General features: G+C 36.7%; 1 protein-coding gene across 8 annotated transcripts in view; it reads right to left on the bottom strand.

Annotated features, from left to right (window-relative positions):
- Positions 1–25,839, bottom strand: part of ATF2 (activating transcription factor 2) — a 46,271-nt gene that overhangs the window by 20,102 nt on the left and 330 nt on the right. For 2 of the 8 annotated variants that reach the window (XM_019007457.2, XM_015634819.2), the window contains exons 2-10: positions 22,407–22,437; positions 16,899–16,973; positions 16,200–16,269; positions 13,771–13,867; positions 12,006–12,124; positions 11,015–11,143; positions 5,975–6,153; positions 5,543–5,657; positions 5,278–5,364 (exon numbers count right to left, since the gene is read on the bottom strand). In XM_019007457.2, the coding sequence (XP_018863002.1) occupies positions 5,278–5,364; positions 5,543–5,657; positions 5,975–6,153; positions 11,015–11,143; positions 12,006–12,124; positions 13,771–13,867; positions 16,200–16,247 (774 nt within the window). In that variant the 5' untranslated portion in view covers positions 16,248–16,269; positions 16,899–16,973; positions 22,407–22,437. Of the gene's footprint in view, positions 1–5,277; positions 5,365–5,542; positions 5,658–5,974; positions 6,154–11,014; positions 11,144–12,005; positions 12,125–13,770; positions 13,868–16,199; positions 16,270–16,898; positions 16,974–22,406; positions 22,438–23,652; positions 23,767–24,899; positions 25,535–25,839 lie in introns of those variants that run through there. The other 6 variants (XM_015634820.3, XM_015634821.3, XM_019007456.2 and 3 more) reach the window with 6 other exon arrangements.

Here is a 25,839-nt window from a genome sequence, read left to right as displayed (position 1 = left end):
AGTATAAGTGAAATGAATGATTGCAATGAGGAAGGAAATTAGAGCACAAAGTTCTTTTCTTACTATAAAACTCTAAAATGTGTTAGCTCCTTGAAATACGCAGAAATAGCTTCTGCAAAGAAAGGCACAAAGCACAAAAGGATGCCTGGTTTGTGCCAAGTATTTAATCTGAAACGAAAAGCTGTACCTTCGAAACAGGACAGCTCTAGATCTAATAACAATGCAACAACTTGGTGCTATTTCACATTCAATTTACTACAACCAGTTCTACAGGTATTTTATTCAGCCTCTGAAGTTATTCTATCTGTGTCAACTTAGAATACCTTGAAACAGTATTGTGGTATGAGAGCAGAAAATGCAGAACACAGTAATAGCAAGTACGGTCTTTCAATAAAGGAGAGGTTCAAACAACAACTGCCAGAAATTGTGTGATAAATGATAGATAATAAATATCATACATAATAAACGTATGATAATACCCTTCAGAGATACAAATAAACCATGTTAACTTTTGAAACTCTGCATCTCATACAGTACCACGCTTACTTAAATACCCAAGAAAATTATGGAAGTTAGTTAAGAATCTATTCCTGCATGTTTATTGTATTTGCTACATAGTCTATTCTTACATTTTATAATGCAATATGAAAAAATCCATTAGATTGCAAGGTCCATCTACAAAGAACAAAAAAAACTTTCCTCAAATAATAAGTAAGACAAAAACCAACAGCCAAAAAATTTCCAAATATCTATATTCCTGGGAATGTTGTGAAGGGAACATCACAGCTTCTCCCCTTCATCTGTTTTTTTTGTTCAAAATACACTAAGAATACTATGCCGACAGACTTCATACGTTCGTAAAATTGTTTAGGCTGTAAAAGACCTTTAAGATCAAGTTTGACCATTAACCCAGAACTGCCAAGTCCATCACTGAACCGTGGCCCAAAGTGTAACATCTCCATGTCATTTAAACACCCCCAGGGATGCTGACTTCACCACTTCCCTGGGCAGCCTGTTCCAATACTTGACAACCCTTCCTGAGAAGACATTTTTCCTAAATATCCAATCTAAACCTCCCCTGGTGCAACTTGAGGCTGTTTTCTCTCATTCTATCAGTTGCTATTTAGAAGAGGCCAAGTCACACCTGGCTACACCCTCCTTTCAGATAGGTGTAGAGAGCAAGAAGGTCCTGCCGAGCTTCCTTTTCTCCAGGCAAAACAGTCCCAGCTCCCTCAGGCACTCTTCACAGGACTTTCTCTCTAGACCCTTCACCTGCTCCACTACCCTTTTCTGGACATGCTCCAGCACCTCAGTGTCTGTTGTGCAGTGATGGGCCCAGAACTGAACACAGGACTCGAGGTGTGTCTTTACCAAGTACAGGGGAACAAATCCCTGCCCTGGGTCCTGCTGGTCACACTACTACTGACTCTGATACAAACCAGGGTGTCACTGGCTTTCCTGGCCACCTGGGCACTGCTGGCTCACGTTAAGCCAGCTGCTGACCAGCACACCCAGGTCCTTTTCCAACAAGAGCTTTCCAGCCACCCTGCCCCGCAGTCTGTAGTACTGTCTGGGGTTGCTGCAACCCAAGGGCAGGACCTGGCACTTCACCATGTGGAACCTGATACAAATGGTGTCAGCCCACTGATTCAGCCTGTCCAGATCATTCTGCAGAGCCTTCCTGCCCTCCTGCAGACCAACACTTTTGCCCAACTTGGTGCCATCTGCAAACTGACTGAGGGAGCACTCCATTCCATTGTCCCAACCACTGAAAAAAATACTAAGCAGAACTGGCCCCAACACTGAGCCCTGGGGAACACCACTTGTAACTGGCCACCAACCAGATTTAACTGCATTTGCCATCACTTTTTGGACTCAGTCATCCATCCAGTTTTTTTTTACCCAGCAGACTATACCTGTCTAAGCTGTGAGCAGTTTCCCCAGGAGAATGCTGTGGCAAACAATGTCAGAGGCTACATTTTGTAAAGTCCATGTAGACAACACTGACAGCATTTTCCTCATCCACTAGGTAGGTCACCTTGTCACAGAAGCCAAGCAGGTCAGTCAAGCAGTCTGCCTGTCACAGATCCATGCTGGTTGGATCTGATCCTGGTTGCTCTGTGTCTGCTCTGTGATCTTGACAATCAAGATCATCTGCTCCACGACCTTCCTCAGTACAGAGGTCAAGCTGACTGGCCTGCAGTTCCCTGGATCCTCCTTCCAGCCCTTCCTGAACATGAGCATCACATTTACTGACCTCTGATCACCTGGGACTTCCCCAGTTAGCCACGGTTACTGGGAAATTATTTGAAGTGGCTTTGCTGAGCTTCTTCCTTATTGGGATCCCATCCAGCACCATAACCATGTGTCTTATAGACATAGTTATGTGTCTTAGTGCTGTAGCAGGTTGGATTACAGAGGCTTTCCTCTCCTCCACATGCCTCTTCCTGCTCAAGGGGCTGGGTACACAGAGAGGAACTAGTCTTACTATTAAAGACTGAAGCAAAAAAAGGCATTAAGTACTTCTGCTTTTTCCTCATCCTTTGTCAGTATGCTTCCCTCCACATTCAATAAAGAATGAACATTCTCTTTGGACCTCATTTTGTTGCTGATGTACTTAGAGAAATGTATTTAGTTGTCTTTTACAGCAGTTACCAGAAAGTTTCAGCTGGGTTTTGGCCCTGCATAATTTCACAACATTCATGTAGTCCTCCTGAGTTGCCTGTCCCTCATTCCTCAGATCATACACTTCCCTTTTTCTCCTGTGTTCCAGCCAAGGCTGTCTGTTCAGCCAGGCCAGTCCATTGCTGGCTCTTCTTTCAGTACATGGGGACAGCCTGCTCCTGCACCTCTAAGATTTACTTCTTAAAGGATATCCTGGACTCCTTTGCCCTTCAGAACTGCCTCCCAATATGAAGAAGAAATGTGGCCATAATAGGCAAAAGGATACAGGACATATTCTCAGTGATCAGCTAACTTAACCATACAAATAAATCCACAAGTTGGAGTATCCCATTAATACATGAAACACACACTGTTCATTTATTAAATTTCAGTGTAATAGCTTATATTTCAACATGAAATGTGAACTATTATTTTATGAATGAAAAGCAAGCTGTAAAACTAAATACAGCTCTCTCTTGGCTTAACCAGGAATACAAGTGAAAAATAAACCTGCTTAGCAGACCTTCACAGAATTTAGCATGCAGCAAGTAAAATTATTTTTAAGAGAGACATGAAAAGAAACGGATTGGTATCACAAAGATTTAAATTTTAAAAATTAAATTGAACTTTGCAGTTAATAAACCATCACATATCTGCCAACAATGCATCCCATGGCACAGTGAATTAGTCTTACTCTTGGAGGCTTTTCTACATAAACATTAAGTTTCTCATTAAATTGCTGTTACTTTCAGAGGGATAAGAAATTAAGTTTTTTATTTTTGTGAATAGGCACTATATAAAAGTAAATGAGAGTAAGAAATAGACATAATTCTGATATTCTTGAATTCTGCTCATGCTTCATATTAAGCAACAAGGAGAGGAAATACTGCAAATCCCCTTTTTACAGTCTCACTTAAAAAAAAAGATAAGCAATCACTGAAGTGCATATATTAGCTAAATTGTAATGAGAAGGCTAATGAGACTGTTAAATTTTAAGTCTTATGATCTTTGTTTTCCTTTGCATTTGAGTGATTGCTTCTTCTAATGTGAGATCAAAGTCTTCACCACATACATGTATTTCCTTTCTCCCTTTAAATCATTCTAAGAGCAAATTACTCCATAATATGCTTAAAAATCTAATTTCTTGCCCATCTAAAAAATTATTCGGAACCAATTCCTCCTGGATTTCAAACAGAATTCAGTGTGAGTCCCTGACTCTAAAACATGTTCAGTTTTAGAAAAAGTTCTTGTTTTTGCTTTTTTTATATTCTTCTCTCCTGGATTTAAGGTAAATTAATTTTTTAAGAACTGATTACATTTAAGTATTTTCTGAGGTATTAAAAGCTTCCTTTTCCCATTCCTGGGTGGGGGCAAGGATGCACAGAAACAGACCTTCTTTCCCTTATGTCCTCCTCTGTACTATTTCAAAAGTCACTGTGTTCAACACAGCAGGGAAATGAAGGAAGACCTGACAGCATTAAGCAGAGTCAGTTCCCCTCTCCACAGCAGTTTCAGTGTTTGGTGAATGTGGTCTAGGTGTGCTCACTCTACTGGAATCCCTTTACTCCAGAAAAACCAGACCCACAGTTTTTCATACTGTGGCTTGAGAAGAGAAAAAAGATAAGGAAAGAAAGCCCACCGGTTTAGATCAAGAGAAATGAGATATCTAAGAATGTTAAGGGCATCCTCCCACTTACCAATATCAATGCAGAAAAATGTATTTTATCTAGCAGGTGTTCCTGATTCTCTTTTAGCACAAAGAAGGAAGAGGAACACTATTTCACAGGATAGATAGTGTTTATGAAGGCATCTTGTAAATTTATAAGTGGGTTAATTACTGTTTAATAACAGAATTTTTTATTGCCTGAGAACTGTTGCAACAAATGACAGAAAAAAAGAGAAGCAACTACCTAATGCTGCACAAAATATTTCAATAAATTGATTAATTCAAACTGCCACCATAAATAGTCACTAATGTTAAGTAAAAAGAACAGCCTCCCCAACCAAACAAAAACCAAACCAATTTTTTGCTTGTTTTAGGTATTTTACAAATAATCCTCAACTCCCCACCAAAACACCCAACACAACGGAAACAACCTCCACACAGATTAAATTTTTAACTACATCAGCACTACATATCTAATTGCAGAACTCTTGCCAAAAGAACTATATTCAGTTGAGATTCTGAAAACATTTCAAAAACTCATATTTTTCTTAGCTTATAAGAAATATCATTCTTTTGGGAGCAAATATTCTGCTTCTCTGAAGGAAATGTTCACATGCTACTAATCTTGTCTGTCTTTCTCCCAGCTAGCATTTCTCACCCTCTGATACAAGAAGTAAGAAGAAGTTTAGTTAGAAATTTAATTTATTTAAAAGAACGACTAAAAATAAGATCAAAATGGCCATTAAGAACAGAACTAACATAGGCTGGAATTGGAAAGAACCATATAAAGAATCAATAAATGCAGCTGTTATTTTTCTGTTTTTATTAAATTTGTACTTGCACAATTTAGACTAATAAAAGAAAACTAAAGCTGTTTTAAAAAGCAGTAGAATTTAATTAATTTCTCAAGTTATTCTTCTTGAGGAATAATGGAGTTTTTCACTTACCAATTTAGCCTCAGACTGCACTGGCTGTGGGGAGGAAGGCCCTGGGATTCCTGGGATACTAGGCACCATGGTGACAGGTCTAACAAGCTGACCAGATAAAGTATAAAAATGAAGAAAACCTGAGTATGTTATCATAATAGAGAGCATTTGACAGCACTACCCTCTGAAGCCAAAACAGCTATCAAGGTGCTTAAAACTAAGTTCTATGCTGCACTTATGCAAATCTGCTCCACTTTCAAATTAATATAGCATCATGCTTACTTACTGGAACTGCAGCAGGGACATGCACATTAGAATTTGTGATAGATGCAGGAATAGCAACAGGCATGGTTTGTCCATTAGGAAGATGTAACAGCAGAGGAAAAGGACCTGGAACTGGACTGAAAAAGGAATGAACTATATAAAAGAAAACTTATCCAGAGAAGAGAACAAGTTTACACATTATTTTAAATTGGTTTGTTTCTTTACAGGTGTAATGCAATATTTATTTGGAGATCAAAAATATGAACTTAGTGATGTGGAGAACATGGCATTATATCTCACATGTAGTGAAAGTTCAATGTTTCATGTGTAGTAAAGCACCACATTACACCAAAGCATCTCAAATTCATATATTAACTGCAGAAACAGTAACTGAAAGTAAATCAGATTTTCAAATTGTGCAAGAAAACATTTTACTAAGATTTATATAACTTACACTATTGGTCTGTTAGATGATGGAGCTTGGGTGATAACAGTACTAGAAGTTGGTGATGGTATTGCCTGCTGAATAATAACACTTGAGTCAGAACTCGTAAGCAGTACATTAGGAACCTGTAGTGATGCTGGACGAACTATTGTTGATGTAGGCTGTGCAGTCTGCTGCAGTGACACTTCCTGAGGAAAAATAAAGCTTCATCAGTTTGTAAAATACAATTACAGACCACTGATTCTAACTGTCAAATGAATGCAGTTTGATGGAACAAATCAGAATTTCTGTAACATTATGCAAATAGAATCAATTATACGATTAAAAACATTCAAAAAACCACTCTGGATGAATAATTTAAACCATCAAAGTAAAATTGTTTCAACAACAGTGATTTTAGTTTCATGACAAACCTGGCTCAATTTATGCTAAGGCTACTATTACTTCTTATTACTTCTAATTCAGTTTTGATCAGACTTTAAATTTTTTCCCCAAGAAAACAATGATACTACCAACACCATCATGTTTACCCACACTCCAAATAAGGAAAATGTTTTATGGTGTCCATATGTACATTTCAGTTTCAGTCCACTGTTCTGGATTTAAACAAGAGAAACAAACAAGATGTTTATAGTTCAGTAAAAACAACAACAACAGAATTTTTTTGAGCCTTTATCTGAAGCTCTCCAACTAGAGTGATAAAAGTACTTGGAATGTTATATTCAGAGCTCTGCAAAATATATGCATATCCTGATGCAGAAAATACTATTACAGCACAGAAATTAAACTTTCTTAGGTGCAAATAAAGAGTAGACAGAAATCCCTATGGCTCTTAGCTTAGCAATCAGGTAAAGCACATTATCAGTTGAAAGCTGGACCTATATTTGCTGTTTCTCAAAACCCAGAAAGGCCTTACTAACCAATGCCTTCCTTCTCAGGAAACCCTTGATACTGCCAGACTTGAAATTTACCTTCAGAAAGCTTTTTATACAAGTTATTCTTTTTACAATGGCTACTGCAATCAATGACACATAAAATCACATTCTTAACACCAGCAAACGTTAGTTGCTCTGCTGGTAAACTGGAACTCAAAGAGAACATCTCTATACCTGTGTCATACAGACTGCATTCATTTATTACTTCCTTTGAATGAAGCTTGAGTTTTGAAAATTTATCCAGTAAGCTTTAAGTAGTAAATTCTGAGCTCTCTTAACGGATTGCTTGTCTCTTTACATATTAATGCACAAATGCTGAGATCCTCTGAGCAATTCATAGAACCATAAGCTTGCTGGCAAACTGTGGGCTTTACAAAGGGAAAGACTTCAGATGATGACATTTTCTCCCTCCAAAAGCTCAGAGGTTTGATTTGTCATCAGGGTTCACTAGTTCATTCATGCTTTTTCCCAACGGACCTCAAAGACTATTTATAGTGAATGAGAGATTTTGGAGAGTAAGAGTGAGCTGTGTTTGTGAGAAAAGTGAAATTGTTTGATTATCAAACTGGGGTATAATATTTGAACACTGCACTTAGCACTACAGATGAGTGTTCAGTAAAAAGAAGACAACAGTACAGAATTGTGGAAACAGAAAGAAAAAAAAAGACCAATCATATTGTTAGGACAGGATTAGTAAGGAATTTGGTATAACATCTTACAGATCTTACTCAGGAGTCACAGGGAAAACATAAATGAGGCTGAATTGACTGTGGGTAATTCAGAGTTCAGAACACCAGCTGAATCCATATGCTAGCATGAACAAGATGCACAATTCAGGCAACATGCATGGTGGTTCCTACAAGTGAACAAAGACTACAAGATTATATGTACACTTGATAAAGAATGTACCTTTGGAAGGATTTTCACAGAATCACAGACTGTTTGGAGCTGGAAGTGAACTTTAGAGACCATTCCAGTCCATCCCTTCTGCCATGGCTAGGAACATCCTTCACTAGATCACGCTGCTCAGAGACCCAACCAGCCTGACCGAACACTTTCTGAACCTAGAAGTCACTGGTGTGTCAGTACCACCTCCTACCTCTGGGCAAGCACCTGGAATTGGTCTCCCAATTGTTGCTTCAACCAGGTAACTATGTACAAGGAAGCAAGTAAGTGGTAGCATTATGTCAATACCTCTTTGCTGCTCATAACGGGAGCTTATTTAATGCATGCTCTAATAAATACCGACTGTAAAACTGGGCCCCTCCCTGGCTGGACCACCTGTCAGGAAAGGGCCAATCTGAAATTTTTAGAAACAGTGTTCTATGGAAACCAGATTTCACCAACTGTTGAAGATCAACATACAAAATTCTGAAATAAATCTGTAAAATTCTGAAAATTGAAATCTCACATACAATTATTAAGGGTGGCATTTATGCTTTGTTTACAAGATCAGAAATGATCTTCAGCTATTAAAAAAACCATGTTTACTCACAAGTGTGTTTATACAGCTGAAAAAGTATTTTTAACTTCCTCTTTACACTAACTTACTGTTTGCTACACTGAAAAATGCATGCAGGTGCCTGTTACTGCAACAATGTGGCAAAAACATAAGATGAAGATTAAAGAAATATGACTTTAATAATGCTTGACCTTAACTTTACCTATCTTTCCTTACAAGACAGAAGTTTAAGCCCACCCAAAGGTACTAGACTTATTAAAAGAATTTCTTCAACTCTTATAATTCCTATTCTTGAAACTAAAACCCACTGAATGAGAAATTATGGAACAGGATATTTACTTTAAGTGTTCTCAGATGTGCATATTTGCAAGTATTTTCCATCTAAAAGCAAATTTAATGTAATAACTTTTTAATGCTATCAAAAATATATAGAATTTGTTATACAGAAATGTAAAGGGCCAGAACTAATACTGTATTTGACTATTACTGTAAGAAAATAACTGTTTTTAAAGTAATTAAATTAGGCAATTAGCTACTTGGCAACAACCAAACAACTTTTAAAACTCTGTAGAGGGTTGTCCTTTTAAAGTACTGTTAATAAACAACTATAATATTTGAAAGCTCTTATTATTACTTTAAGGCTTAAGGACTTTATATGTTTCTAATGACATCTGAGCCTACTCAAAGCAAAGTATCAACTCTTACTGAAGCCTAACAGAAATCATGGAACTCTCAGAAAAATAGGGAAATAATTAAGCATACTTAAGAGTCTCCAATGAATTATTTTGACAACCACAAGGACAATTAGAACTGTCTTGCACATACATTAATAGGCTGTAATCATTTAAGGCTACTAAAATATATGCAGCCAGCAAAATGGTAACAGTGGCACATATATTTTAAAACCAGCTATGCCCTGAAAACCCTTCTCTCCTCCAATACAACTGCAGAAGGAGAATACAAAAATCTAACTGAGGAACACTCTGCTCATATTTCTCAATATCTGCAGGTCACATGCAGCTGTACACTCCAAGCAGCACCCTCAGGCTTGCTCTGCTTGCTCTACAATCAGACATGAGAATGGCACTGAGCAGCAGCACTGTCACAGTGACACACTGGAATTACATCATCACTGAGACAAGCTTATAAATACTGCCAAGCACTGAGACAGAATTTTCACTTGTAACGATCCTAATGAGATACTGAACCACTGTTGTATGAAGATAGTAGTATTATCTTAGATTACATGGAATAAGTATTTCCAGCAAAAATATAAACTAACCTCTGAATTAAAGAGGACTTAAGATTTGGACTATGATTCACTTAACCCAAGCAGCTCTTTACATATACTTCTTATAAAATGCTTTTACTATTTTTGAGACTGCATGATTGCCTCGATTACCCATGATTACTCATCCTTGCTGACTAATGAACCTCAGAAAAGCTTAGTAGGGACAAATCTGAATTGCAACTCTTTTTAACTTCTGTCACACACTTAAGGTTGTTCTCACATTAGTTCCTCTGGCAGTATAAGAGAAAGAGTTAAAACCAGAGGGAAAACATTCTGCCCACAGGAACAGCCTGGTATGGGAGCAGGTGGCACTGAGGCTGTGCAGCCGCTCTCCCACAGAGGTTTCAAGACCAGACTGTGCAAAACTTCAGTAACTTAGTCTAATCTCAGAAGTAACTCTGGCTTTGAGGACAAAGTTGGACCAGGAAATCCAGCAGTCTCTTCCAATCTGAATTACCTGTGACCCTAAAAAGTCCTGCTAATTTCTGGGAGTAAGGCAGCTAAGCCTCTCATACACAGACTGCCTACTGAAGATGCACATAAAGATTGACTTGAGCAATCTCTATGCTTTATTATGGTCTGCTCTTAATGTTTGTATTTATTGAAGTAAGACTAGAAATAATTTATTTACTGATTTTGCTTAATTTTCCATACTTCAAGAGAAGTCCACAAGATAAAAACACTGCAAGCCACATATGGAAGTATAATTACTCTTAAACCACTTATATATTCTTTAAAATTCTATTTCTAAAACTGATTTGATTGCAACATCCTCTAGTGACAGACAATACCTCCGTCTTCTATGAGTATTCAGGTAATCTCAAAAGAAAAACATGCATGACATCACTTTTATACACATTGCTATATCTTAAAGATTCTAACATTTGAAACAAAATTATCTGGTGCTTGGCTTTGAAAGACTACCCACTCATCCCTGTACATTTTTCTAGAACATCCCCTGCTGTTCTACAAAACACTTTTTGGTAAAACATAGGCCTAACAAACAGGTACACATGAAGAGCTCCAAACTGCTAATATTATTTAAAAGAAAAATTAAAAGCCAAGAAACTAAACTTGGGATCTTTCTGTTATGAATGATGATGCATAAACATGAATAAAGAGCCCTTTTAGTCTTTTTTAAGATAGATTAATCTTGAATTTGATTTCCTTTCTGGCTTTACTGGAAGGAAAGAAATAATTCTAGTGAACAAAGCTAATTAAGACTTGAGCAAATTATCTATACACACACCCTTTCCTTTCAACCAGCTAATCAGTGTGGCTACCACCTTATATAATAAATTTATGGATCATAAGAAAAATTGAAAAATAAATTCCAAAAAGAGAAAAGTAAAGGTTCTGACCTTTTCATCATTGGTAGTAGACTCTGGATGAGGTAAAGGACTATCTTGATGAGTTGTCTCTACAACTGAAGGTTCTTCAATTTTATTTCTTATAATCGGTGTTGCAAGAGGAGACAGATCTAGAGGCATCTATGAGCAACAAGGTAAAACAAAATTAGTTAATGTTTAAAAAATTAAACTAAGAAAAAAAAAAATACAAATAACTGAAGAGAAATATCAGCCCATTACAAGACAGAGGTGCTGATGTCTGAAAGATCTTGATGCAGATGCATTACCAGTCAAGGCTATTTTACCAGCACCTACATGAACACCCATCTTTAGTAACAATGCCTTTCAACAGCAATATTTTCATCAGACAAATATTTTCTTCTTGATAATTCTTGATTATCTTAAATCTTCCTGATAATTAAAAACATTCCTAAAGTTTTCAATTTCCAAGACATTTCCAAGATTTTTAGACAAAAGTGTTTTCAACACATAATAAATATAATCATAAGCAAATTACTGACACTTCTTTAAATTTAGTCAGTACTTAATTCTCATTATCATGATGAGTAATACTTACTGTAACATCAGTATTTCAAAACTAATCAAAATGATCAGTGTTCCCATACTATTGTTTTCATGTGGGTTTTTCTTTCTCCTAAGAACTCCTTACATACAACTCTTTTAAGATTTTTTTGCTTCTCCAGCACCTAATGAAATTCAGTCAAAACTAGTGGTTAACTTCCATAGATATAGACTAGATACTTTCATGATTAGGACAATGTGTCCCATTGTCAATGCTAACTAAGCAAAATTAATCAGGTAAACTAATCTTCAGAAGGGAAATCAGAGATTTGTATTCTCTACATACAACACATATAAGCAGTTAACATGATTACTGGTATAGTTTAGAAGGCAATATATAAATCCAAAGTTTGCTTTTTCAATGGAATTTCTGATATAAAAAAAGTAGAAACTCTGTTAAAAAAAAAAAATTTGAACATACTTTCTTAATGTCATCTTCAGAAGCCTTTTTAAACTCATTTTCAAAAGGACTTGCTAATTCATTGAATAAGCCCACTTCTTCACAGTTCTTCAAGAATCGAGTTGGTGTTGGTGTCTGATCTGAAAAGAAGTGTATAAAACCCCCACAATTTTATTTTTACAATACCATTTATGAACCTACCTGTCGTAAATACTTTTCAGAACACAAACAAAGAGAAAGAGAGGAGGAGGTGGCTGGGGACTGCGTTCTGCCCTGCGGGGAGGCAGCTGGCAGGCAAACTCCACCTGCTGGAGACAAGCACCCGGAGCCTCCAAGCCACCAAGGCCCTGACAATTCTGCCAGGGAACTACAGCATTGCTTTTGTGGCCACGAACCACAGGGAGCTATTCTCAACTGCAGAGCAGAACACTTCCATGAGCAAGCAGACTCTATTTTCAAATAAAGATAAGGACTACATGAAGGCTTTTAATTAGAAAACAAACGAGAGAAGTGCTCAGCTCAAAGCCAGTTTGCTTCTGTCTTTTCCTAATTTGACAACAATAGTGATTACTTCCAGGTGCATGGAACTTCAAAGGGAAAGTGTGACTCTGTGCACAAATTGTACTGAGTCCTATGATGCCTCTGTATCAAGCTGGAATCATAAGACTTCGGGCATCTGGGTGACTACTCCATGAAGGAGTTTCAAAAATATATAAAATTCCTGTTAGTATATAAATTTGCCTTATTTCACTGTTATTATCAGGTCAAAAATAACCACACTTGCCACAAAGTTACTTGCATTTAAAATATTGTGAAGTGGTATGATTGTGTGCACTTATTAAGCCTAGTGTCTACAACAGTTCCTACACTGGAATGTGACTGCACAGAGACACTCTTATGGTTTCATTTTTAAACACCTGATTATTTGAAAGGTCCCTTCTCTTGTGGTGTAATTCACAAGGAGCACATTTAGAATTTTAAAATTTGTAACTGCTAGTTTAAGAACAACTATTTTTTTCTCTGCTCATCATAAGAAATTAGCAACATGCAAGGAAAAAAAACCCAAAATATCTTTCTGAACTTCATTTAGGTTGCTCCACCGATGAAAAAACCCCATACTGTAAGCATGCAACATCAGTATACTCAACACATGCTATCTTCATTCAAAAACTCTCAAATTTATAATGCTATCAAATTGGTGATTACTGCTGATCCTGGACAAAAGTTGTAATTACTAAGGGTGTAACATGAATTTGGAGGTGGGAATAGAGTATTTTGAGTTTAAACAAAAATGAAAACAAAAGATTTGATCTTTCTTCTACTATCCCATTGGAAGAATAATCACTGATTCATTCTTCTAATATCACCATGATATGTAAAAGATGCCACATATTTTAAAATCTAAGAGACAAGTAATATCAATGAATAATTAAAACTGAAATGCAGTTTAATTTAGTTACAGATCCTCTTAGGCATAGTCTTTATTAGTATGTTTTTACTGAATATTCATATAATTTAATCAATTATTTAAGTATTGACAATTTGAAAATATTTGGATTATATATCAGATACAAATAATATAACTTATGGAGAATAATACTGGCTTCAAATTCTGACATGAATTACGTAAGAAAACACTGCTTAAGCACACACTGCAAACAAATACAGTGAAGAAAATGTATCACATTCTCTTAACACATATCTATGCATTATGTACAGAAAATGTGCAAAGTACGTGCCCATTCCAGCAGGAAAGTGAACAAACTTAATAAAAGTATATGCTTACCAGCCACAATGACACTATCATTACGAGCTGGACCAAATTTCAGTGTCATCTCATGTTTATGTTTATGGACAGCCAAATGATCCTCATTGGTAAAACGCTGTGGCAGAAAGTTTTAAGAAACAGTTGTAATTGGGAGTGTGAACACAACAAATGCCATTCCACAGAAAGCAATTTTTACGTGAGAAACTATCACTACTATGTTAAAAGACAACCCTCTAAGGCAGATACATCTTGTTACTTGGTCAACAGTACCAAGCAGAGATATTATAAAACTCAAATGACGTTCATACTAACTAAATATACCAGGGGAACCACAGTGTTAAGTACCTGCCTTCATCAAAAGTCCAAGATAAAATTTCAGAGTGCTGCAGCCTTCACCAACCATCAGCAAACAGCCATTTGCTGTATTAATGGATCCTGACAACGTCTAGTAATTGATCACCACTACTTGATTACTGCATTACTGTATTACCACATTAATGAGAATTGATCTGTAATCACAAACTTCACTGCATTTAACAGCATAAAGATAAAATATACTATAGCTCCTGCCCCTGACCATTTACTATATAAAACAAGGGGCAGGCAGAACAGGAACACTGGAATGATGCCAGACAACTGGAATGCTGTGAATGAATTAAACCTAGTAGCATTTTAAAAACCTCTCAGGTTTGATTGTTTCATGCATACTTTCCCCCAAATTTGGGGTATACACTATAAAAAAGCAGTAAGCAGACAAATTAAGTGCTGTAAAAGAGATATTATTACTTTCACTATTTGTTTATTTTCACTAATTTGCTATGCATCTGTAATTGTGGGTGAAGTTAGTGTTTCAATTGACATAATCTAAGAAAATGTTTCCCAAGATGCAGCTTTCCTAAAAAGAACACATTTTAGACAAAACACTGAAATTCTTAATTTTCTTTGTGAATATTTGAGCACCAAATTATGTTTCTGGTTATGCTTCAGTAATTTAAGTCACTCCACATATATCTTATAACAGATCCACACCAAGAATCACTTCTTAGGAACTAATATATAAACTGAATTGACCTTAGGGTACAGTAATCTAGAATGTTTCCATGAGAAAGGACATGTGCATGTAGAACTGTGATGGAAATTAAAAATAGAGGATCACTGTAAGACAGGGTGAAACAGGCAGGGGACTTTTTTTTCCTTAGAACTCTATTGCCCAGCTCTCTGTAACTCCTGTGCCCTATCTCTGCATACAGCATAAGCCAGGTATTTCTACATTCCATCATGCTAAAAGAGTTCAGTGTATCTTTCTGTCCTCACTAAAATGGAGCAGCTCTTCCAGAAGGAAGAGAATGTCCAGAGCCTGACTCCCTCTCTCTGTTCTACAGTACAATGCTGGCATCTGGAGAAGCCTTGTCTATTTGCTAGGATGTCTTCTGTGAGATTTAGTTACTAAAACTTCTGACACTCTACACTGCAATGAGATTCAAATAGGATGGGGACAAACGTTGCTTAGGAGAAAACCATCCTCATCTCTTACTTTTGATGTCTCTGAACACACTAGACATCTTAGAAATAAGAAATCTTAGTCCTCTTCTGCTTTAAATACAGGAGACTACATTATTATAACATTAATGCTGCCATTCATCATAAAAACTACGTTTTTAGAATTAAAATGAGAGTATCTTGAATTCAAAATCCAAATAAAACAAAAGACACAATTATAATGAAAAACATATTCAAAAAATCAATTCTATATAAAGACAGCAGCCATTATATTATGAAAAAATCAGCTTATGAAACTAATTTTATACAAAGGATGCAAGATTGCCCACCTCACGCAGCAGATAATGCAAATGCACTTATTTTCAGGTTACTAAATAAAAGTGCTATGACAGCTTCCTTTTAGGCAACCATCTCCTAAAATTCTCCATAATATTTTTATCTTTCTGATCACATTCACCTATATATATACACTAATGCTATTTACTAGAATTCATTAAAACTACTATAGGAATTGAAATGTATTTTGTGGCATGTGTATTGTTATAATCTTCCTATACACATCAACAATATATATAACAAACTTATGCCATTAAGTATCTGCAATCACCACAGCTATGAAGATTAGTTATAAGTAACCTTCACACTGAGCACCCCACCAACACTGAAATATTCTAGAAAATGCAGGTCACCTGATACAAATTTCTCATGAAAGCAAGTAAAGCAGGGCTAACATGAAATTGTTTTTAGTGCAGAAAGGACAATCTGTTTTTTCTTCTATGGATAGCATTTTGGATAAACAGATAATATGCTACAAATTCTTGCTTTTCAGCAAAACTTAAATACTTTGTATCAATTATCATAGGCCCCTTTTCTTCCATCACTAAAAATACATTTCACTGTTTTACTTTTATTTGAACAATGGTAATAACTTCAGTTAAAACCATTACCTGGCCACATCCAGGGGCAGTACATAAAAAGGGTTTGTCATCACTCATATTCCACAGGTCGTTGTGCTACCTGTATTAAAATGGAAAAAAACTTCACAAATAATGCAACAAATTATCAATATATCAACATCCACAGGCTATTTTAATATTCTATGGGGAAGAATTTCTGCCTTCTAACTATAGTAATATTCTAAATACTCATGATTCAAACAGAATATGGATTTCAAGCTCTGTCAGGAAGGCACACAAAATCCACCATAGCAGTTTCTGAACGTACACCTCAATCACAAATCCACATGTTCACATGTAACATGACTAATTGCAAGAAGTATCTGAAAACACACTAAGAACAACCTGTCCCTGAAATCAAATACACTATAATAATCATCCAGTTCTCACAGTTAAAAAGAGATCAAAGCAGCAGAAACACCATGCAGTCAAAGTTCTGGTGCCAGCAGATGAGAAAGGAGTGTTCATTCCTTAGCCTTTTCACAATCTTTATTTAAAGCTCATCATTAGAGATAAGTTGGCACATAGCCCTTTGTGTAAACTGTTACAAATTTAATTGCAAAAACATGTACTTTAGTAATGTTTCAGCTACTAAATTACTGTCAGGCTAAAAATACTTTAGAAAGAAGTAAGATACTAATTATATTTAGTGCTGTTTTGCATACTCACCCCACATACTAATCCACTTACCTGCCAGATTTCACATATAAACTTGTTTCATACGGCAAACTATCATATCCTCCTTTTCATGGCAATGAACTGTAACTAAAAAGATATTAATTACTGTGCATGCTAAAAATATGATAACAAATGATTTTGTAAAGATAAATTATAGAATGTCCACTATTCACCCAGGAAACACAACAGTTTTCCAAAGAAATGGTTTAGTTCAAGGTATCCTCTAGTTGTGGCATCTGTGGCTTTACCCTGGAGGAAATACATTTGTCTTCAAATGAGTTTTTGTATGAAGAATTAACAGTGTTAGTTCTGAACACTATTTAGACTGATGAAGCAAATAAAGATGAATAAAGATGTTTCTATGATTAAAGGTCATAGGCAGAATAAACCCATCTCTTCCCCAGTGTGGTGGTCATGTAGAGTTGCAATGATGCTCTAATTGTCTCACCATCCTAAGAATGTACATTTCTGGTACACATCTGGGCATTAGACTAGCACTAGACACAAGACATATCAAGTAAGCATAAACAAGTAATTTCAGCCTTATTACCTCAGAGATCTGTAGGGAACAGAGTATCTGATCCCTCTGGATGTACCTGTACAGTAAAAAACTACTGTGCATAGACTTGTTCAGATATTCCTTCAAAGAGGACGACATCCCCACGTCCTTGGTAATGCACACCCAACAGCAAAGAAAGAAAAAGATGGCATGCAGGAGATTCTAAACTGACACTTCTAAATACATATGTTTCAAGGAATGAGGATACTGAGCTGAGATCAGAAGTCGAGAAGAGATGAATGGCTGCCAGAAACTTTAGTCTTTGGCACTGACAGCTCAGGGAAACATTTACATCCCAAAGGAAGGATGCCAAAGCAAATCAGGGTTGAAGACTGTTCTGCTGTTCTTTGCAAAGAGTTCATAACCTGTGTCAAGTTTCTGAAGGAATGAAGTATTTTTTGAACTGTTCAAGCTGTGAACTTGGTATTTTCACTAATAAGGAATATTAACAAAATTATGGGCAAATCTGAATACTCATGACTAAGGCTTCAGGGGAAGAAAAGGTCCTTAACCATGACACTTTATAACCCTACAATATGTGAAACTTCAAAAGAGTTAACAGCTATCCCACAAGTTTATTATTCTTCTTCAGCTATGCAACATTCTAAATTAAATGCAGGCTCAAAAAGAGTTAGTCTTGTTTAGCTCTCAAGAGGAGTTTTTTGAAACCTGTTTTCATAGGGCACTGTGCATTTTTAATGGCTACATGTGCCACCATATGCCAATATGCACATATGGATATGTATTATGAGTAGACAAGTAATATCCATATCAGAAATGTCTAACAGTGGAAGAACCAATTATAATTTGAGGTTTTTTTAATCCAAAGTATGAAGATTTTGATTAACCAAAGTGCATGTAGGACATTTTTTCCACTCTGTTACTATGTCTTATCAGTCTCAGAGATGCAGTTTCGGCCATAAAATCTATTCCCTCCATGCTGTCAGTATTTTTCATAGGTGAGAAGATGTAAATTTTTTAGGTCTGTTCATCTTCTCTTTTCAAGGAATATTACCAAAGCTCATATTTGCATGTGAAGCTCTTATCTGGTTACATGTCTTAGTTTGTGAAGCCTGTGAATTCTGAATGCCTGATATACAAGTGAAAAATCAATCCTTGTGAAAAAGAAAAGCAGTGCTGTCCTTCTGGCAAACTTACTGGAAAAAAGTTGGAGACAAATTAATTTCCTCATCTTTGTAACATTATTTGACTGAAGGCCACATGGAATTTTGTGAGGAAATCCCTTGTAAAGAGATTTCAGATAACATCTGAGGAAAAAAAATATGTTAAAGCACTGAAATTTTTGCACCTAAAAGAAAAAAAGTTCACTCACATTCTAAGCAAGACCTTGGACATTTTAAATCTAAACAGAAACTGGATCTGACAGGATGGGAAAACAGAGGGCTCACATTCGTTAGTGCAGCCAAATTGGTAAGAACTGTATTTACCTATTACAAAGACAAATGCAAGGCTTGCACTTAGAAGAAAATAACTCCTTGCAACAGTGAAGGCTGAGGAGCAACTGGCTATCAAGCAGCTTTGGGGCAGAACCTGTAATTCCTGGTGGACAACAAACCCAAAACAATTCAGCATCATGTCACTTGTAGCACTGAAAGACAAGAGGCTACTGGGATGAATTAGCATAGGCACAGCAATGAGATGAAGGGAAGTGATTACTGTCCTTGTTTTGGCACTCTACAGCTGAAGTGCCATATCCAAAGTTGAACTCCTCAAGACAGCTGAAAAACTGGAGAGAAAACATCTGGGGCCCCATCAAAACAGTGAAGAGTGAACTATTACATAACAAGGGGATGCAAAATTTGTTCAGAATAGAGAAGAAATGCTAAGGATCTGCCTGCTGTCCTAAACTAGCTAATGTATTGACATAGAGAAGTCAGATCCAGACTTTAGGCAGAGGATAATAAAAGGATGAGGTGCAACATCCATGAGACACACCAAGAAACTTAAGAGCGAGTGTAGATGAAGAGGAAAACACAGCATTAAAAAATAAATCCACAGTGAGGGCTTGCTGAACACTGGAACTGGTGGCCAAGTGGTGCTGTGAAACCTCGCAGATTGCTGCCTTGCAGAAATTCAGAATTTGACTGGATAAAATCCTGAGCCATCCAAGAGAACTCGGAAACTTAAAGCATACCATAAAGAAATCATAGCAGGAACAGAGGTGAACAACCGCAACGGACAATCCAAACTTGGATAATGTTCTGACACATTTAGAAGAGTCTACATGGTCAAAAACCTGGTGCTGCTACAAAATACACATAAACCCCATTCTTTGCCTCCTCTTTTCCTTCTGAATTGCATGCTGCCTGACAGGGATAACAAAACTAACACAGAGAAGGCAAATTTTCAGAAAGAAATGTTTGTAATTGCTACTCTAATTTCAAAGGAGTCTCTGCTGTAGACTGCTCAAAGTGAGAATATGACAGTAAGAAAGAATTTAGAAAACACCTTTCCTCTGAAAAACCAAAATAGCAACTTAGATGCCATCTTGCCAAAAATGTTACCGACCCAGCCAAACGAGAAATGTAATACATGAAACAATAACCCTGTCACTAGAGGGGAATTACCGTCACCCTGGACTGTTACCTAGGCAACAGCTAACACCTTGCCCCATAGAAAAAAGACAGTTCCTGCAGGAATCCAATATAAATGTGAAACTCCAGCCTTAACTCTTCTCTTCAGATAAAATGAACATTCAGTGAAATGATTCTTACTACAGTCCACTGAACCGCAACTCTCTTCTTATAAGCTTCAAATCCTGCATTCCTTTCAGTAGCATAAAGAAATCCATATGTAGAATTCCAGTCACAGTAACAGCATCAGAGCTGAACACAGGAAAAACTTGATATAATCTTGATAGTATGATCAACTTCAGCACTAAAATCAGACTAATAATCTCACTTTTTTGGTGTCTGCTCCATATTTTCAACACAAAAGTAAAATCCATTCACACCATGCCTATTTAAAATGTGGCAAGCCTCTTTTATGACATTTGGAATGTAAACGGTAGAGTAAACTATATAAATAAATATATACTCATCTTTATAATATATATAATATGGATAAATAAAAATGACTTTGCCAGTAATTCACTAATATTTAAGGCAGTATGCTTGTTTAAAAAATAAAAATATCTCTATAAAATGTCACATTAATATGTATCTAAATGTGCTACAAAAATAGCTTCAACAATTATCAGCATATTTCCATAAGATTTTAATTAAACACCTTGGGTACACTTGGTGGAAACTATTACTACATAGTCTGAGGCTTGCTTCCAAAATACCTTTCAGAAGACAATTTTACAAAGAATAGAAGCCTACACTGACTTAAGCCATGTCTTGTTGGCTTATTTAATTGCTAAAGATTCTTCTGTTTTCTCTTAATTGCCTACATACCAGAGCATGGAAAATATAACTGACACCTTATTTCAAATTTTTTTCTAGAGAACATTTAAGCAGCAGTTTAAAATGTATATATATCAATAGTGCTTGCAAAAACCTCTTCAAATTTGCTAAGAAAAGTAATTCTTCACACATATCTAGTAAAGACTCACCAGACTTGCAGCTAAAGCCTCTACTATACCTGTAAGATAGCAAGAGCGAAAAGACATCCATGCACAGAGCTGCTCACAGGCTGTGCAGTCTTACCCTGTGATTTCTTACTTTAAGCACTGTAGCAATACAGAGATTGTCATCCTGTAACATCAGGGCTGAACAAACAGCACAGAAGAAAACTGCCAGAACTGAACACAGAAAAGACAGCTATGGGAACAACCTCATGAACAAACAAAAACCGTAAAACAGTTTCTGAAGGACTGCATTCTTCCTCTGGCCAACAGGCAAGAAGAGATGCATATTCTCACAAGTGTGTCACCCTCCTAAACAGGACAGTCCACAGAAGACAAGGTGTCAGTCTGCAGCTACAGCAGTAGCTGATTTATCTCCTACTGCTTACATGAGACACCTTGTAAGTACTGCTTACACTCAAGCCTTGTAGCTACACTGACCACTTGCATGTGGCTCCAACCCAAGAAACATCTGTAAATTTCTGGTTTGAAAAAAATTAATATTGGACAAGAACTGTATCAAGCCATTGAGACAAGCCAGAATTATAGTAGCACACCAGCATTTGGTCTCCTCTGAGTCCAAACACTACGAAGTGCTCATGTTACAGTACCAGTGATGCATTTTCCTACGGATGTTTGCATTTCCTCAAGACTGATCATGTCTACTCAACATTTCCTTTTATTCATTACATTGGATCTGGGATTGTGCCCTCTTTTACTGCAAGATACAAAGCCTTCCTGTATAGAGAATTATTAACTCTTACTAAACTTTTTTGATGACCTCATCATAGTGTGTAACTACTTTAGTTAATGTAAGACTTTACTTTAAAGCTTCATTTTATAACAGGAAACTGAAGCATAGAAGAACCAGGTCAAAATTTTTAACTTTTACCAACTTTTAAGAGTTCTACTTAGAGTACATACTTACTCAGAGTAAAGCGAACTGAATGTATTTGCTGCAGTAAAGAATAACATTCTCTTAGTGGTTACCTGGAGAGCTGAATTTAGTGCTTTGCCTAGCTCCTTCCAAGATGTCTTTAGATGGGGGGAGGTAGCTATTTTTGTTTTCTCAATTTAAACACCTCACAATTAAGAGATGGATTTTTCATGCAACCAAACAAATAACAAAAATCAAAATGAACAAGGTATCTTTACACTTTCAACACTTGCATACAGCATTCACATCATAAATTTTAATCACTTCCCACATTTGAGTCTATTTCCACAATTTTCTACAGAGGTAGATTTGCAAGTTGTGATTTCAGTAAAAATCAGAAGTTAGTAGTTAGAATACACCACTTGAGAAGTGACATGAACTTGAAAAAAAAGCAATTTGTATTGTAAAAGGAAGAAACCCCATTGCTCTACTTACCTGGAGGGACTGGAGCTATATTTTCTGTTTCCTATAAAGCAAAAGAAGAAAGGTGAAGCAAAAACAGTGTAATTAATACTTGACCATTACAGTGCACTTCCAGAAGTGATCTGACTGTATTTGTGCAACTGTCGAATTTGGCATTTCTAAAAAATAAAACTGAAGAATTAAGGAAATGGAGGAGATAAAACTAAAAAAATTAGAACATTTCTCCTCATAATGAAAGTGGGATTGGCATAATGTAACCTCGTAGATTCTGAAAGAAAACTATAAGCCATAGTCTAGAGTATTTAAAGTTCATAAATAGCAATGGCTGGCAAACAGGAAGACAGGTGCTCCTTCTTCACATTATGCTGCTAGCACAAGGCTCAACTTTTTTTCTTTTAAAAAGTCAAATGTTATGCATTTTTTGCTGGTATTATTACTTAACTGCTAGTATCTGATGTCTAAAGTTAATTCCATACCTTCCATCATTTGTCTATATTCTATAATGGGCAGAGTATCTGGACAGAAAGAAAAGATGACTGACTTAAAGACAAAAGAAAGGATGATTGACTTCACAAGTTCCATTAAGAACAAGACAGCCAGTTGGACAGATAGTCCCACATACAGTAACAAAGCAATTAAATTCCTTCAGCTGCAGAAGTGGCTTCTTCCACCAGAATATCCATTTCTGGTAAGCAGAGAGTATTAATGGCATAAAGAAAGTTCCTTAGGCCTAACACTTCATGTTGGCTGAACATGGTGGTTTCTAATTCAACCCTCTGGCTTAATGATTTTTCAGAGACACCCCTGATACTTCTTTAACTTACTAAAAATTCAGGCTGTGTGAATACAGCTCTTGTAGACAAGCAAAATGTCAATGAACCTCATGAAAGAAATACAGAGGGGTTAATATTCCTCCCACCTTCTCACAATTTGCTTACAGAAATATTAAGGCTTGCTTTCTCCAGCTCATTTATCTAGGTTTGAACATCTTCAACCTAACAAACATTAGGAACCCAACCTCATTATTTACACTTGTTTTAACAAATTTTAAAGAAGAAGCTTAACAAAAAGTTACTTGCTTTTCACATTTTCTTAAATTGCACTCCTGAAGTCTAAAATTGAATTAACTAATTAAAAAATTAATTCTAAAAATCTTTAAATATATCAAATATCTCACTACAGGATTCCTCTTGCTCATTTAAACAGAATTATCTTTTTCTTTCCTGTAAGCACTTCTATAAATCACCATTGGATTTACCTGGGAAGGAAACATAATATGTTGCTTGGAATGCCTTGCTTAAGAGAAGCTCTTATCTGAAGTGAAGCTAATGGAAAAGTTTTCAGGCTGAACTGAAGCTGACACTGAACAAAGCTGAAAACAGTACAGCATAAATGTGGGGAAAAAAAAAGAGGCATTATTGCATAATTATTAAGTATTGATTAATATTTATGTCACTAACTATATCCAAAGCCTCCTTAGAGTGCATATTATATGTGAAACAAATACAGTTCAGTTATGCAGAACAATGGTAACTTGAAATCTATTCAATATTAAAATAAAAGTTAACAGTATTGAATCACATTTGCACCTCTGAAAATAAAAAACTGCATAATCTTTATACAAAAGCTCAAAACTATGTTAAGAAACCATTAGGAATGTTGATGTTATAAATAACTTTAAGTTAGGAAAACTTCATGGATGTAAAAAAGTGTATTTGTAAGTTTAACTTAATTAAGAGTAGAAGAAAAAAAAGCTGATGACAAAAGGAACTTTTAGGACTAGGCACATTCAAAATTTAATGAAACAAGAATGAAAATACCATAGTTCATGCTGTTCAATGTGGTCACAAAAGAAAAGCAGCACGAAAAACAAGATTATTAATAGAAGTATGTATGATGAAATTTAAAATCTGAAAGCACCTTGTATTAGATACTGCACAGTCTAGAAGTTTCTGGAAAAAGACCTACCAAACATATTCATATTTCTAGAATTCAAGTCAGGGTAGAAATATCAACTACATTGTGAAGAAGATCAAAAGCTCAACTACTTGATTAAGCATTAGCATGCAATGTCAGTATTGAAACATAAAATCCCAATGGATTTTTAAAAGAGCTGCTTCACTCTATGTACACATTAAGGTTTCTTATAATTTGACAATTCTTTTGAAGCATTATATAACAGCCAGTCCCTGACAAAATTATTGTTCAGTTTTTTTTAACAAGACAACTTGCCAATTTTGATTCTGGATTGCATAATTATTAACAGTTCAGAGTTAATTCAAGTATGCAAATGCCAAACTGGACTGCAGTTTGTCCCTCTAAAATTACGTCCATTAACAGACAGCAACCTGTTTCAGCGGATGGCTGAAGAAATTCCACCTGGAGCACTGGAAGAAGACCTGAACCACAAGGATTGGTCTGACCCTCTCAGCTCATGCTGAAGTTAGCATCTAACCAGAGCTAGCAGTCTTATGACCCAAACTTCAGAACATTTCTTTTTATTACCTCTTCTCTGGCTTTATGCTCAGCAAGAAGTGCGGATGTGACATTCACTGCCATGAGTAGAATACGTCAAAAAGAAAACGAAACCACTGCTTCAAAAGGTGATAAATACATTTCAGCCATGTTTGTGGTCACTGATTGGAAAGTAGGGGATGATTCAGAATATTCAGATTATTCAAATCTCTCATTTCAGCCTAAGAAAACAGGTGACAGCATCACTACTGGAATATAAACACCTCTGGGAGAAAGCTACAGAACGAAAAGCAAGTGAGGGACATAGAGTGCATGAGCACGGCATAAAAACACACAAATGGGTCTCTCATCCCCATCCAGGGATGCAAAGACGCCATAGAATAAGACTGCAGAAGCAACATGGCAGCACACATTTCCCCTAACTCCAAACATGAGCTTACATCTTGACATAAAACATTTGTGCCTAGAACATCGTGCAGCTATCACTAACTGGGGGTCTGTGACATGTTTTTTCACGTGAAAGCTTCAGAAACGTTTTATTTGACAACTCGGGAGGCATTATGCACAATAACAGGCAAAGTCAATGAGGAAACTGGTCCAGGAGGTTCAGCTCTATTGCCAGACACCAGGCAGGCCAACACCTCTCTCTGGTGCAGAAAATCTGTTGTTAGCCTCCCGCCCAGCATCCCCCACACCCGTACCCTTCTCCGCACCAGCACCGGCACGGACCAAGTTCTCTTTCAGAGACGAAGATGGATGCAAACGGAGGCCTCCTTGGAGTTGGGGCGAGGCGGAAAAGCGAGGCCTGGCTGCCCCCTCCTCCCGCCCTCCGCGCCGCGGGCCGGGCCCGGGGCAGCTCCCGCCGATGTCCCCGTGGGGCACCCCGCTCCCGGATGCGCTGCAGCCCCTTCACCCACCCGCTCGCCCCGCCGCCCTGCATCCCGGGCCGCCCGCCAGGCCCTACCTCCGG

This window comes from Parus major, chromosome 7 (assembly GCF_001522545.3).
Source record: "Parus major isolate Abel chromosome 7, Parus_major1.1, whole genome shotgun sequence".
NCBI classification, from domain to species: Eukaryota; Metazoa; Chordata; class Aves; order Passeriformes; family Paridae; genus Parus; species Parus major.
The sequence above is the reverse complement of the archived record's forward strand: the minus strand, read 5'-3'. Positions and strand labels throughout refer to the sequence as shown.